At 49.4% G+C, this 16,391-nt stretch overlaps 1 protein-coding gene across 1 annotated transcript in view; it reads left to right on the top strand.

The window, feature by feature from the left end:
* The first annotated feature begins 5,902 nt into the window (after positions 1 to 5,902).
* The window catches only part of ASCC2 (activating signal cointegrator 1 complex subunit 2), a 36,181-nt gene continuing 25,692 nt past the window's right edge, over positions 5,903 to 16,391 (top strand). Inside the window, exons 1-4 of the mRNA XM_010828748.1 lie at positions 5,903 to 6,009; positions 10,675 to 10,772; positions 15,644 to 15,802; positions 16,173 to 16,343. Of these exons, the coding sequence (XP_010827050.1) occupies positions 10,692 to 10,772; positions 15,644 to 15,802; positions 16,173 to 16,343 (411 nt within the window). The 5' untranslated portion in view covers positions 5,903 to 6,009; positions 10,675 to 10,691. The remainder of the gene's footprint in view (positions 6,010 to 10,674; positions 10,773 to 15,643; positions 15,803 to 16,172; positions 16,344 to 16,391) is intronic.

Genomic DNA, 16,391 nt, shown 5'->3' with positions numbered 1-16,391 from the left:
AGGGAGCTAGGTAGGAGTGTATATGTCGGGGGAATGATTAGAACTTGGAGAAAGAAGAGATGAAGACTTCACCTTGATGAGGAGAGCATCGGGGGTAGTTCAGGCTGAGGAATCAGCATGGATAGGGCCCTGAAGTGTGAGCACTTCAGGGGCACTTAAGGAGTTGGAAGGTCAGGTGCTCGCTTCTGCAGCACATACACTAAAATTGAAACCATACAGAGAAAGTTAGCCTGGCCCCTGTGCAGGGATGATGTGCAAATTCATGAAGTGCTCCATATTTTTGACAGATATACACTATTGATGGGCTTCCCAGGTGGCTCAGTGGTGAAGAATCCTCCTGCCATTGCAAGAGACTCAGGAGACAAGGGTTCAATCCCTGGGTTGAGAAGATCCCCCTGGAGGAGGAAATGGCAACCCACTCCAGTATTCTTGCCCCTGGGAAATCCCATGAACAGAGGAGCCTGGTGGGCTGCAGTCCATGGGGTGGCAGGCCCTGGATGGCAAAGAGTAGGGCATGACTGAGCACGCACGAGTTCACACTGCTTAGTCTGTATGAAATTGATAACTAATGAGAACCTACTGTATAGCTCAGAGAACTATGCCGAACAATGCTCTGTGGTGACCTAAGTGGGAAAGAAATCCAAAAAAAGAGAGGGTATATTATATATATATATATACATATATATATACACACACACACACATATATGACTTACTATGCTATATGGTAGAAATTAACACAATATTATAAAGCAGCTATATGCCAATAAAAATTTGAAAAAAAAAAAAAATTAGAAGCTCTGAATGGCTTCATTCTGGAGTCTGCTGGGGACTATGCAGCCCAGGGAGTAAACATCCAGGAACATGAGAAGGCAGAGTCCCTCTCTTTTCATGATAGCCAAGGCATATCTTCCAGTAACTTCTTTTGATGCTCTCCCAAAGAGAGCTAAAGAGCTGGCACTATTTCACTGCATTGAAACTTCAGGTTTATTGGTTAAAAACATCAAGTACTAAACTTTCCCATCACCAGAGTAACTGAAGGTGTCTTTTGAAAGCCCTTTGTCTCATATCTTACATTAAAAGTATGAGATGCTACCAAATAAAAAATGTTTAATTTTATTTACTTATTTTTTGGCCATGCCATGGCATACATACCATGAACCAAACCCATGCCCTTGCAGTGGAAGCATGGAGTCCTAACCATTGGACTGCCAGAGAACCCCCCCAAAACATTTAATCTTAAAGCGAAGCGAAAATCCCCCAGCCCAGCCCTTGCTGCAATTTAAACTATGTCCCAGCCCTAGAGGAATTATTTCTACCTCCTGGTTCTGTGGCTCCATGGCCCCACACTGATGATTACCGAAAGCCTGGATGTACCAATTGCCACTTTGATGGGTGGTCTGAGAGCAGTGTCGCCAAGCTGCACGGGGCAGACAGAGCTACCCTTTCATCTCCCTGGGTGGAGCTTTAGGGTGGAGCCAGCACGGAGGCTTCAGTTCTGGGGCCCCTTCTGCCCCCCGCCAGCTGCTGGACATCTCTGGGCAAATCTCATGCCCTCTCTGGGCCTCAATTTCCTTATCCAACAAAGGAGAGATTGGGACTACATGTTTGATAAGGTTCTTTTCTTTGACTTGGGGATTCTCTGCCCTCTTCTTTCTAAAAGGCATGAACCCAGACATTTTCAAAATCTTTCCAACAACTATTCATACGGCGAGATCACCACCATTATCTGTAAATTATAATGAGTAGATAATTAGCTGCCTTCAAATTAAGCCTCCCTTCTTGGAAGCCAGGAGGCTTAGTTTTTTAAGTTGTTTATCATTATCGTCCTTTAACACTGTTTTCTCACCACAACCCAGAGGGAAAGGGAAGAATGACAAGCAGATGTTTTGTTATTAGGGGCCCTGGGGGATGATCTGATACTTCCACTGCCGTGATCATTCTCCAGATTACTCTTGAGTCAGCAGAAGCTTTGATGAACTCAACAGAGGGCAGGGGGATCGGACAGACACAGCCTATCGAGAGAAAGCCTGGCTTAACAGAAAGCTGCTGGGGACAGCAGTTCCTGGCTGGTGACAGCGTGGATTATGAAATTCATATTTTTATGTAACACTTTGCAAAGAGATTTCATTGCCGTTGTTTCATTTTCTCATGAGGATTCTTTGCCTCTGCCTGAGTTCAAACCACTATCATCTTCCATACAAGTCTCTCTAATTGCACAGTCTCCCTAGCTGTTGCAGGTTGCTTATAAAAACGGCCATCAGAAACCCATAGAAAGTAGATTAGTGGTTGCCTGTTGTGGTGCAGAGGTAAAGAAAGAGCCTGCCAATGCAGGAGACTTGGGTTCGATCCCTGGGTGGGGAAGAGTCCACTGGAGAAAGAAATGGCAACCCACTCCAGTATTCTTGCCTGAGAAATCCCATGGAGACAGGAGCCTGGCAGGCTACAGTCCTTAGGGTCACAAAGAGTTGCACACGACTTAGCAACGAAACAACAACAGTGGGTGGAGAGGAGGGCTAGTTCTTCTCCCCCTTGAATCAAAGCTGGCCTTGCAGCTTGCTTTGACCAATGCAATGTGGAAGAGGTGATGTAGTATCAGCCCCTGTCTATGACTGAAGTCGTGGCGTGTGACTTCTAAAGCTAGACCACGGAGGCATAGGTGCCTCTGCTTTGAGTTCTTTGATTCCTCCTTCTGAAGGAAGCCAGGGACAGGCTTGTGCAAGCAGGGATGTGCAAGCAGCCCTGTGGAGAGCAACCGTGGCTTCTTGCCAACACTCGGTACCAACTTGCCAGCCCTATGAGTGGATCACCTGGAAGTGGATTCTCCAGCTCTGATCAAGGCTTCAGGGGAGCGCAGTCCCAGCTGACATCTGATTGCATCTTTGTGAGAGACCCTGAGCCAGATGCACCCAGCTGAGTCACTTTGGAATCCTTAACCCACAGAAACCATGTCAGAGTTTTGGGGCAATTCATTGCACAACAGTAGATAACTAATACAGTGGTTCAGCCTTCAAATCTGGGTAAAGAGTCACTCCTACTCCATGTGGACTGAACTGGGAAGGATGGTTCTCTGAGTGAAATGGAGTAGGACTCTACGGTCCTTCTCCCCTATCCTCATCCTGCCTTTTTGTCTGTGGAAAAACTTTAGCCAAAGAATGTTCAATGGGAGATGAGAAGGAAAACTATCAAAGGAGACCAAATAAGGACAGTTTAGTCAGTAAGCATGGTCAAGGACCTCTAATTCCTTCTCAAGGGCTATAGATAATATTCTGAATCATCCTAGGAGCTGTCTGATAGATACATGATGACCAGACTGCAGCCAACAATAAACTGCCACAATTCTGAGAACTGGCCTCAAGGGAATGGGAACAAACTGACCATGGATCTGCAGATTAACTGTCCTTCAAATAATCAAGATGACGCTAGGCAGACCACTGATGACCAAATTCAGGATGGCTGTCAGAGCTGACTGTGCTGTTTCTGCATGTGGCCCCCCACCCCCGTTTGTAAAAGCCCTTGCCCCCTGATTGTCAGTGGAGGAGTCAGCCTTTGGACAGAAATCTGTCCCCTCCCCACCCTGCTGCCTCACTGTTGCTGTTGTTTTAGTCACTCAGTCATGTCTGACTCTTTTGAGACCCCATGGACTGTAGCCCACCAGGCTCCTCTGTCTGTGGGATTTTTCAGGCAAGAATACTGGAGTGGGTTGCCATTTCCTTCTCCAAGGGATCTTCTCCACCCAGGGATCAAATCCATGTCTCCTGCACTGGAAGGTGGATTCTTTACTGTTGAGCCATCAGGGAAGCCCACCCACTCCGCCCCAATGCTGGCATCCAAAATAAAGCAAACTTTATTTTGTTTTATTTTTCCTTTCCACTAACCTGGCCTCTCTATTGGCTTTTGAGCAGAGAGCAGCCAGACCCCAATTTGGTTACATGAGGAGTGGTCAAGCTGCTGTTAGTGGGAAAATAGAGGAAATGAACATTGTGCAGGCCACGCAACAGCTCACCTCAACAATGGCACTCTGCAAACACAAGCTGGTTGGAGGATTGAAGCACAAAGGCAATTCATTCATTTTAGGTGACTCAGAGCCTCTGGGCCGGGTGGGACTCAGACCCAGATATTTCAGTGCTGATTTTCTAGCTCCAACTACTGACAGTATTTCTTTTTATTCCTAGAGTTGACTGATTCTGAGCACCACAGACACTTGCCTCCATTGCCAATCCAAATAATTGCCATTAAATTAAGTTAGTTGTGGTTGTGTTTCTTTTAATATAGAAAACAGAGCACCCCCCGCCCCCCGCCAATTCCTCCATACTTGTGTGTAACTGATACATGGTTTGAGGCTTCTCCTGTTAACGTGGTTTTTAAATTCCATTTCATTTGGACATATGACAGCTCAGACAAGGATGTCTCCTTTGGAACCTCACATTTCTCATTAATCTCTTCTGGAAAATGAGGGAAAACAAAGATGAAATAAATATAAGGGTTAACATTTCAATGGAAGGGCTTCCCTGGTGGTCTACTGGTTAAGAATCTGCTTGCCGGTGCAGGAGACACGAGTTTGATTCCTGGTCTGGGAAGATTCCACACGTCACGGAGCAACTAAGCTCACGCGCCATAGCTACTGAGCCTGTGTGCCCTAAAGCCCTTGCTCTCCAACAAGAGCAACCAACCACGATGAGAAGCCTGAGCACCGCAACAAAGAGTAGCCCTCGCATGCTGCAACAAGGACCCAGAACAGCCAAAAACAAACAATTTTTTAAAAATCACTCCAATGGATAAGGAGCCTCCTTCCTCCCTCTCTCTGTTCCTCATTTTCTTTCTTCCTTCCTTTCCCTCCACTAACATTTCTTGAGCACCTACTATGTGCTTGGTATTGTCTGTGCTATCTCATTTAGCCTCCAAATGACGAAGTGGGTATCAATGATCCCCTTTTGACAGATGAGGAAACTGAGACATGTTCAGAGAAGTCAGGTGTCTTGTTGGAACTTTTTGTCTTTTTATAAGTCATGCTGTGCTGTGCTTAGTCGTGTCTGACTCTGTGACTCCATGGATGGCAGCCACCAGGCTCCTCTGGGATTCTCCAGGCAAGAATATTGGAGTGGGTTGCCATGCCCTTCTTCAGGGAATATTCCCTACCCAGGTCTCCCGCATAGCAGGCAGATTTTTTTACTGACTGAGCCACCAGGGAAGCCCAAGAATACTGGGGTGGGTAGTCTATTCCTTCTCCAGAGGATCTTCTCCACCCAGGAATTGAACTTGGGTCTCCTGCATTGCAGGCAGATTCTTTACCAGCTGAGCTACCAGGGAAGCCCAGTCAAGTTAATTAGCTTTAAAACTTCAGTGACATTAATACCATTGGAAATAATGAAACCAATCCATACATTCTGCCAGAAGTCCTACTTTAAGCTTTATTTGTACCAAAGACTGCCACGTCTTTGGTACAAATCAACCACCAAGATACAAATTAAATTGCCTGTGTGATGCCATCAAATGGGTGTGATGCCAGAGGGAAAAAAATAGAGTGACCAGGACGTTTTTTTCTGTCCCTTTTAGATCACTGGATGACACGTTTACCTGAAAAAATTGATGTCAATATAAGAACGCATCCCCTGTCCTGACACAGTTTATAGCATTTAGCTGCAGAATTCCTCCTGGGCTTGAGGAACCCAGGTAGCACACTTGGTTTTTCCAAGAGGTGGAACCACACCTTGCTCTCCGCCGACCTCCCATCATCTCTGCTAAAGCAGCAAGGGCGCTAGGAGCGGAAAGTGTGGGTACAGCCACTCCTGTACCTACAGGGGGCGGAGTCTTGGCTTGGGGGCGTGGCCCCGGGCCCGGCTTCTCGGCGGCAGTTGGCTCCGGGGGCGAGGTCGGGCCGAGGCTTCCTGTCTGCGCCTGCGGAATAGCTGTTTGACCCCGGAAGTGCCTGCGCTCTGCGAGCTGTCACTGTGGACCGCGGCGGCAGAGGCGGTGGCGGCGGCACATCGCCGGGATAGGAGCCGCCAAGGTGAGTGCGTGGCTGATCCTTGCGGATGTGGGGCATCGGACCTGGGAGGGGCTGCAGCCGTTCCTCACGCGGCTTCGGGCCTCCCGCCTCGATGGCAGGGCCAAGGCTGAGGCTGCCCCAGGGGCCATGAATCGCCCAGTTCCTCCTATCTCTCCACCCCGACCCGGAGTCAGGCCGCCAGAGCTTAGAGTCTTGGGTTCGAGGATCGGCCCCAGAATGACCTTGGCCTTGGGCGAGACGCTGTCCTCCTACCTTCACCTCGAGCTTCAGTTTCCTCGGGGTTCATTCATTCGTTCAACAAATGTTATGTCCAGCGCCTCCTACGTGGGCACAGATCTAGCTAGGCACTGGGGATATAAACAGAGCAACAGAGGAAGTTCACGCCCTCATAGAGCTTACAGTCTAGTGGGCGGGGACAGTCGACGACAAAGAAATGCACTAGGTAATTAAAGATATGACTGCAACCGGAGGAGTGAATAGATAGGGCAATCTGGTACGATCTCGGAGGAGGGTAATACTGAAGCGAGACCAGAAGTGTTAAGACAGAGAAACTGAGACAGGAGTAGCCTTGGGGATGCTCCCAGGCCTTCTTGCATTTACTCCAAGCTCCCCTTCAAAAGAAAGCCCTTTCCTAAATTTTTAACTTCTGCTGCCCTGCTTGACACTGAGGATCCACTGTGGGGTGGGGCACAGATATCATCATGATCATTGACCTTGTCATTTTTAGAGTCCAGTTATTGACTAGTTAATTTCTACTCATACTGTAGACGAAAACGCAAATATTCCTTGACATTCTCTCTCTGCCGAGTCAGTTCTCCTTGTTAAATGCTGTCATAGCCTCATGGGCCTTGCCTGCAAAGCATACTCACAGTATTGAATTTTCCTTGTTCATGTGGCTGTTTGGTTCATATCTGTCTTGTTAACCATCAAGACCGTAAACTCTGTGAAGGGCAGAATTGGGTCTGTTATTTGCCCGCCTTAGGATTCTCCAGGCTTCAGTGCCTGGCACATAGTAGGTACTCAAAAACTATTTGAAGGGACAAGTAAGGTTATTAACACTTTCTGCTGTCCAGTGGTTCATAAAAGGCCTCTCCCGCCACCAGGCTGTTACCTTCTCTTTCTGATTATGTCTCTCCTCTCCTTACATGACTCCTCGCTTCGTCTTCAGATAAAAAGCCAAAATCTTTAGCACAGCATTTGAGGCTCCTTTTAAAGTGGCTCCATCTTTTCTATCCAACCTCTTCTTCCACTTCTTGTGTTTTCAGCCACACCAAATGTCTCCCTCATCCTTCAAAGCCACAGGCTCTGAGCCTTTGCTCATGCTTGCTCTCTGCTTAGAATGTCCTTCCTTTCCATCTTTTTCTCCTGTCCTTTAACAGCCAGGTTGTAGGTCACCTTTTCTGTGACAGTCTTCCCTTCTGTGCTGTGCTTGTTTTGGAAATTTCCAGTTACAGCTCTAACTACACGGATTAATAGTCATTTACATGCCTAGGTCCCAGAGATATTCAGTAAGTATTTGCTGAGTAATTGAGGAAACCCAAATGCTCGGCTTATGATTGGGACTTGAATAATAACAACAAGTAAACTTAACTGGGGGCTTCCTTGGTGGCTCAGTGGTAAAGAACCCGCCTGCCAATGCAGGAGACATGGGTTCAAACCGTGGGTTGGGAAGATCCCCTGAAGAAGGAAATGGCAACCCACTCCAGTATTCTTGCCTGGGAAATCCTGTGGACAGAGGAGCCTGGCGGGCTACGGTCCATGGGGTCACAAAAGAGTCAGACATGACTTAGTGACTAAACAACAACAAACTTTACCTACCACTTATTATGTGCCAAGTGCTGTGCTGACCACTTAGTATTGGTTACTTCTCATGTCAACCCTGAGAGATGATGAGATTATGTACTGTTCTCATCCCGATTTTACAGATGAGGAGATCGGAGCGTAAAGAAGTTAAGGAACTGCTCAGGTCTCAACATGGGTAGGATGGAGCTGAGACTTGAACCCAGGCTGTGAAACTATAAACTTCTCTTTTGACTGTCATACCAGCCTGAGTCTAAATTGCCCTGACAGGCTCTGGCCTGTAGGAGTAGATTTCTTCTAAAAGCAAGTTGCTGTCTGTACCTGTCTAGACCTGGACTCTGGGAACTAGAATTTTTAAGGGTGGAGAGCCGCCTCCTCCTTATGACTCTTTCCCCATCCTAGGTCCCCGCACTGGACACTCCTCCTCCAGTCTTTGGAAGGTGAGCATAGAAAGGACTGGGCCTGGGCTTCATTTAGACTTCTGCACTGGTGAGCTGAGCACTGATGTTTCCAGCTGTCCTCCCAGCATCTCTCAGGGATTAGGAAAGAAGTATTTTTAGCATACTCAGCACCGGAGACCCAGGTGCCAAGGCACAAGAGCTGGGCTTCAGTTTCAACTTGGCTACTCAGGTATTTGCCTGAGCAAATCAGGGCCCCTCTTTGGACATCTGAGCATAATAATCCTTGTCGTTCTTAACTGGGCTGTTGTGAAAAGCTAGTAAGATAGTAGCTCAATTAGAAATCGTGTATTGACTCAATGGACATGAGTTTGAGCAAACTCTGGCAGATAGTGAAGGACAGGGAAGCCTGGTATGCTGCCGTTGATGGGGTCACAAAGAGTCAGACACGACTGAGCAACTGAACAGCATCAACAAACATACAGCAGATGGTGTGATCTATATTTTGCAGAGGTGAAAGATGAAAGCTCAGTCACAGGGACCATGTGTCTGAACCACTATCCACTGAGATCCTAGTGCCAGAATGGGCCTCCGGGACGAGGCAGACTAGACTAGGGACTAGTTCCTTCTCTCTACATGCCATGTGAAGATGGGTATCTTCACAGTCTCTAAAGTAGCCCCTGAACCAAGGTTCCTTGTGCACCAGGCTGCTTCCCACCTCCTTGCCTTCGTTCCTGCTGTTTCCTCCACCTGGGACACCCTTCTTCCCAGTCTCCACTATCAAGCCTCAACTCAGGCTCTCCTGAGCCTTTAGGCGCTCCTCTAGAAATGCTCTCCCTACAGCCACAAGCCCCTGCCCCCAGCTCAACTGCCCTAGACTCAGCACAGCAAATGGTTAAGAGCCAGCCTGCTTCACCAGCCATTAACTCTGAGACCTAGGGGAAGCTTTTTTTATCTTCTCTGAGCCTCTGCTTCCTCATTGGTAAAGTGTTAGTTGCTTAGTCATGTCTGACTCTTTGCAATCCCATGGAGTGTAACCCGCCAGGCTCCTCTGTCCATGGGATTCTCCAGGCAAGAATACTGGAGTGGGTTGCCATTCCCTTCTCCAGGGGATCTTCTCAACCCAGGGACCGAACCAGGGTCTCCTGCACTGCAGGCAGATTCTTTACTGTTGGAGCCATTAGGGAAGCTAATTGGTAAAATGAAGGAAATGAGATTAACAGCACCCACCCTGGACTTGTTACAAGCATTCATACACGTGAAGCCAGTTAAGGTGTCTACAAGCGAGTTCATGCTGAGAAAATGGCTCAGAAGAGCAGCAGCACCTGAGAGGAGTGTTTCTGCTGCTGTTATCGTCATCATTATTACTGGATCGGAGTTCCCACAGAGCAGAGACCGGGCCTTATCAATCTGTCTTTGTAACACTAGGGCCTGGCCTGGTATCTGAGAGCCAGGACTGCAGTGACTCATGGCTGACCATGTCCCTCAGCACCTCAGGGAGGGCTCAGGAGGTGACGGTTTCCTCGTCCTACCCTTCATACATCTTCATGTCGTCATTGAGATGTGCCAGGCTTTTGTGGCATGTCTTCTTAAGAGCCCAGAGTCACTTCTGTTCCATGATTCAGCCAATATGCACATCCCTCCTGTGGATCAGGCCAAGTGGCATTGAGAAATGAGCGTTGGACCAGAAGACAGGAGACGTGGGGTCTGCCCCTCACTGACTCTGTGGCCAGTTTGGGCCTCTCTTAAGAGAGGAGGTCACTCTGGCAGGTTTCCATGAATTCTCTGTGAAAACCTTCTGGCCCTTCTGTTTATCCATATCCTTCTTCCCTGAAGCCTAGAAAGTTTGTAAAATCTTAACACCCTCTGCAAGGGAGGAAAGTCCCATGGCTTCAACCCCCCAAATCGGGTTAAAATGGTAAGAAAAGTGTCATCATATTCAGTTGTTCATCAACTATTTCATGAAGCCACCTCTGGACCAGGCCTGTGTTGGTCACAGCAAAGGTAGCAAGAGAAGGAGAAGCCAGGCACCGGCTCCCCAGAGCTCCCAGGCCAAGGAGGGCACGGGGCTGGGGCCATGAGAAGGATAATCTAGTTACTTTTAACCAGTACTTCATGAATTGGGTGGGAATTGGAGAAGGAACTGCAACCGACTCCAGTATTCTCACCTGGATAATCCTATAGACAGAGGAGCGTGGTGGGGTTGCAAGAATGACTTAGTGACCAAGCCACCACCGTATCAGGTGTCACCTGGGGAGTGTTTTCCTCCTCAGCTGAGAACTGCCACTTTAGGCAAAAAAGTCACTGGTCTAGGTGAGTAGTTGTGGGAACCAGGCCTTTAAGGCCCGCCAGGAGCCCCCTGAGGCCAGGGGTTGAAGCTTCTCTCCTGGCTCCGGGGTGAGTCCCAGAGCAGGCCCTGCCCCCGGAGCCTCTGCGTCTGCTGTCTTCCCGTCCGTATTCCTTTCAGGAGGGCCGCGCAGCACAATGCCCGCCCTGCCTCTGGACCGACTCCAGATCACCCACGAGGACCTGAAGACAGGAAAGCTGAGGACTTCGCCTGCGCTGGTGAGCCGGTGCCTTGAGGCTGTTCAGCCCAATATTGATATTATCGCACTTGCAATCAATCCAGAAGCAAAAAATTAAATTCCTTCTTTATCGGTTCTACGATTCTATGAATGACCTGATGGCCACAGTCTACGTTTCAGGAGCCAGCATGCTGTTAGGTCTTTCCAAGCCCCAGTGCAGGAGTTTTCTTTCCCAGCAGTAGCTTGAGTTTGAGTGGTATTTCCCATGTCCCATGTTTCCCATACCACCCCATACCTTCCCTGCAAAGCATTTCATTTTGAATCAAAGTCTGATGGCAGTTCGGACTCAGCCCGAGCTGGCCGGGCAGCGGGGCTGGCCCAAAGCCAGATCTGGGGATTGGACCCTGCAGGAGGCGCTCAGATTTCAGATGGGCCTTTTTCAGAGCTGTCCCAGCTGTGGTCTACTTGGCGGTGGGGGGCGGAGGCGGGGGACACTAATAATGTCAGAGGTCAGGTCTGAACGGGCTAAGAAGCACTGTGTGCAGGCCCAGCAGGGTTGGTGAGACTGAGAATGGAAGTGAGCATGCTGATGACCAGCTGTGGGAGAGATGAGAGCCGTGGAGAGGTGCCAGGAGGAGACAGATGTGGGGACCGGAGACCCCATACCCCCTTGCTGTGTTCCCAAGAACATTAGCTTACTTGAACAAGGTGGGAGGAAGTATCTTCTGGGTGCTTGAGTAAAGTCATGGGAAACAAGAGCTTGGTGTTTTATTTCCTGCTTTCTGGATGGCTTCCTATTGCTTCCTGACTACTCTCTAATAATAGTGCTTAATATTTATAGACCACTTGCTCTGGGCCAAACCTTTCACCTGGATTATCTCATGGAAGCCAAACCACAGCCCTCTGAGTAGGCATTTTGGTCGTCCCCATTTTACAGATGAGGAAACTCAGAGTTTAAGGTCACAGAACTAGAACACTAGGGGAGTCAGAACAGGACCCCAGCTAAACTGTCCCTGGAGTCTATACTTTCTTCACCTTCCTGCTATATAGCCTCTTGTTTCTTTTTTGTAACTTTTTAAAAAAATCGAGGTAGTGTTGATATCCAACATTATGTGTTTCAGGTGTATGACATAGAGATTCACAACCTTAACAGTTATATTCCACTTATAATTATTATAAAATGTTATCCATGTTCCCTGGATATATCCTCATGTTCATAACTCTTTTAGGTAAGGAGGATACTGATTAGAAAATCAGGAACTGTGCTGTACAGTACGTTAGCCGTTCACCACATGTGGCTATGGAGCTCTTGAAATTGTGGGCGATTCAACCAAGGGAATGTATTTTTAGTTTTAGTTCGTTTAAGTTAAAATAGTCCCATGTGGTGAGAATCTGCTGTCTTGGCCAGCACGGGACAGGTCTGGAGCGGTTCCATCTCTGCCAAGGTTCTGTTGGACAGCGCCGGTGGAGACTGGTTCCGTAGGCCCTTCCCCATGTCCTGGACACCAGGCTGATAGACTGCGGGCCCTCTGGGAGCAGGGACTGGTCCCTTCCCTTTACTCTGGTTTTCCAGTGCCAGGTGCAACATGGGTTCTCAGGAGACAGCCAGTAAATGAGTCAAGGACCCTTGCCACACTTTGGGACAGGCCCTGGAGCTACAGAGAGAAGAGACTGCCCTGGTGGGGCCCACAGATGGAGAGGAAGCAGACTGGTGGATTCTCTGCAGCATGCACGATTCGGACGTGATGAAAGGAAGTCTACACTGCTGATGGAGACCAGGGAGGGGTGCACAGACGTCTTGGGGTGGTGGGAGGGCGCACGCCACCAGGGACGCCGGGCTGTAGGAGGGAGATCCTGAACTGCGTGTGGAAGGGTGAATAAGCACCAGCCGGGCAGAGCAATGGAGAAGGGCGGGCCTGGCAGGAGGACCTGGGTATATTATCCCGGAGTCCTGAGAGCCTGATTCTTACACCAGCCCCTGGGGGTGGAAGCGGTATCACAGAGTTAAGGAGCCCGGCCTTGTAAAGAAATCAAGTTTGGCACCCAAGTGGTTGAATGGGCTCTTGAGAAAGATAAGGATCATTTAAGGGGAGCATTTGGAGAACAGTACAGAATAGTTTCTTATCAAGATGAACAGGGCACAAGTTTGATGGGCAGGGCATGTTCAGGAAGCTTCGTGGGGCTAGTGGGACCTAGGCCAGGCCTGAAGGGTGGGAGATACAGCGAGAGCTGCAGCTCCTCTCCCTGGGATCCTCCGTGGCCCCTGCTCTTGTGTGTGGTGTCGGAGGTGCTTCAAAGGCCTTGGCAGGACCTGGTCCTGCATTACCTCCATGCATTCCTCCGTCCAACCTGCAGGTGTGTGTGGAGGGACTGCTCAATGCCAGCCTGGCTCTAGGGGCTGGGACTGCTGTGTGAGCAAGACTCAGACCCCCTCCAGAGACCTGCAGGGTAGCGGGGAAGACAGAAGGCAGGCCCTCCCTTTCAATCTAACTTTGTTGAGGTGTCATTGGAGGGCAATAAACTGCATATATTTATGGTACACGGTTTGGTTGGTTTTGACATCTGTAAACCCACATGAAACCGTTACCGTAAGATAATGAACATTTCTGCCATTCCCAGAAGTGTCCTGGTGCCCCCCCCCACCCTTATTATAATCTACCCCTTCCTCTGTCCCCCTCCACCGCAACCACAGATCTGCAGGCACTTCTGATACAGTTCAGCAAGTGCTACAGTCAGGAAAGCATAGAATGCAGGTGTTGGGGGAGCCAGGGTGAACCCCTCACCTAATTGGGGTGGAGCCTGGGAGACTTCCTGGAGGAAGTGAGGTCAGAGCTGGGGTCAGAAGGACGAGCAGTGAGACCAGGGTGGCCTGTGGTATCATATGTCACTTAATAGGTGTGCAGTGTCAGCTTTGGTTTAAATCCTGCCTCAGTTGCTTCCTTAGCCCTGTGACTTTAGCTGAGTTCCTAAATCTCACCAAGTCTTGGTTTCCTTCTCTGTAAAATGGGGAGAATACTCTCTCCTTCTGAGACAGTTGTTGTGAGTTTAAAAGAAATGATAGCATAATAATAAAGGTGGAAAGATACTTTTGTAAAAAAAAAAAATGTGCTGCCCAGCATAATAATAAAGGTGGAAAGATACTTTTATAAAAGGAATGGGCTGTGGGACTGGCCTGCTCATCAGCCCACACAGGGCGGTCCTCGGTGAGTAGTGGCTTTTTCTATCTTTCCAGCATCTCTCCCTCCAACTCCATCTCCCACTGCCCAGTGCAGTCTGTGCCCCCATCCCATTTTTTTTTTTTTAATGGCCCATCGGACTATGTCTTCCATCTAAAAATTCTGCTCCACCTCCAAGGTCCGGTTCTGGATGCTGCCTGGCCTGGGAAGTGGCCCCTTGCCCCCCAGGCGCTCCCACAGTGCCTCTGCCAGGTTTGAGCTGTCTGTGTTGTGCTTGTCTGATGACAGCCGTGCATCATCCCCTCTGCAGAGTGGGCTCTGGGAGCACGCAGACCCCCTTCTCGTGTGCGCCCCCACACCTGGCAGAGCAGGGTGCCAGTAGATGTTCACAGGATGGATCGCAGGAAGGTCAGATCTCAGGGGCGTGCGCGTGTGTGTGCCATTTGGGCAAGTGGGGGTCGGTGAGCAGCCTGGCCTGAGAAGTAACCTAAGTGAGAGGTGAGGCATCAACTGGTAGAGGAGGGGAACTTGGAAACCACAGAGGTGAATTTAGGCCTTTGAGAGTAGCTTTGACCTTGTTTCAATCAGCAGGATTCCTTTTGTATAAATTGTGATTTAAATGGGCGGGGGACCTAGTGGACCCTCAACCCCCCAAGGAGCCCTGTGGAACTCAAAAACTCGGCAGTTTGCGGTCGGGAGGCTTAGGTGGTTCTCGAAGAAGCTGACCTGTCAGCCATGACTTCCCTGTCCCCGCTGGGCTGAGAGGCCTGGAAGTGGGGGGACTGTGGTTGATAACTGCTGAGACGAAAACAGGCGGCCTCCTTCCTGTCACCGCCTCCCCTGGAGAAAGCAAACCTTGTGTAGTCAGAGGAGAAAACCAAGCTCATCCTTTCTTTATGGCAAACAAAGTAAGATTTGTTCCCGGCAAGGTAAGGGTTAGAAGAGAGAATTTGTGAGACTAAGCCGAGACCTGCAATTACTTGATTAGCATCTTATACCAAAAAATTACTGAGGTTTTTCTCTGCTTATACAAAGGGAACAGCACAGTGATATGTACAGTACGACATTGTTTGTGTCAGAAAGATGAAAATGGGCTCAAACAAATGCCTCGTGTGGCTACATTTTAATGTAAACGCCTAGAAAAGGGCAGTGAGGATGCCCGCAGGATGGGGAGGGGTTCCCTCTGGGTTGACGCTAGACCCGGGGTGGTGGTCCCAGGCGACTTATCTTTCTGTACTGTTGTGAGCTTTTGAAAGAAAACACCCTCCTGCCTCACTGGTGTAATTTAAAAAAACTACATGTTCTGTTTTAAATTGGAAAAGATAGTCAGGTCCTAATCCTTTCTGTTAGAGATAGCCACTGTTAGCTTTGAGGTGTCCCCCAACCCCCGGCCCGACACTCTTTTAAAAAATAAAGTCCTACCAGTGTGTGAATGTGTTAAATATGGTGCTTTTTTTTTAATCCCCAAAATGGTTATATAAATAGAGGGGTTTGTGTCTTGCTTTTTCTTCCCCTAACCTTTCCCTGTGTCATTAAATATTCTCCAGAAAACATGGTATTTAATGCTCGCCTGGCGCTCCCTGACTGCGGCCAGGCCTCCCTCTGTCAGAGACACTCGGTTCTTTATGCCTGAGGGTCACCGGTTGGAAGAGCCCAGGGCTGTTGCTGTGGGTTGGCAGAGGGGCCCTCGCTGACTAACCTCTGCCACGTTAACACGTGGTTTTTGGATCCGTAGCACCCCGAGCAGAAGGCAGACCGGTATTTTGTGTTATACAAACCGCCCCCTAAAGACAACATTCCCGCCCTAGTGGAGGAGTACCTGGAACGCGCCACCTTCGTAGCCAATGACCTGGACTGGCTCCTGGCCCTGCCGCACGATAAATTCTGGTGCCAGGTAACACTCTTCACCATTCCCACTAAGACCAGGCACATGCCATGCCGTTGGTTGGGTGCTGTTGTTTTTCTCCCCAGGAGATGCTTTCTCTTCCTCTGCTTCTTACACTGGATCCCTAAGAGCAAATTGTGGTTGGAATTACTGTTTCGTTATCACCATCTTAATGATGTTTACACAAACGCCTTCCACCATGGCATTTTTAGAAACTCGTGTTTAGCCCTGGGCTCATTTATGCCTCTTCGGTCCCTTGGGGTTGGTTGGCGTGTTTGCCCCAAGCCAGAGCTGACCGGCCGTGAGCCCCGCACCGTCCACCCACAGGCCCTCGGGCCTCAGTGATGCAGCCTGGCTGTTCCCCTGTCGCCTGGCTTAGGTCATCTTCGACGAGACCCTGCAGAAGTGCCTGGACTCCTACCTGCGCTATGTGCCCCGGAAGTTCGACGACTGGGTGGCCCCGGCCCCCGAGGTCGTTGACATGCAGAGGCGCCTCCACCGCAGCGTTTTTCTCACCTTCCTCCGTATGTCCACGCACAAGGAATCCAAAGTGAGCCCCGGGCCCTGTGACAGGTCGCCCCCGCCGGCTGACACCCCC

Source organism: Bison bison, unplaced genomic scaffold (assembly GCF_000754665.1).
Source record: "Bison bison bison isolate TAMUID 2011002044 unplaced genomic scaffold, Bison_UMD1.0 scf7180017864495, whole genome shotgun sequence".
NCBI lineage: Eukaryota > Metazoa > Chordata > Mammalia > Artiodactyla > Bovidae > Bison > Bison bison.
The sequence above is the reverse complement of the archived record's forward strand: the minus strand, read 5'-3'. Positions and strand labels throughout refer to the sequence as shown.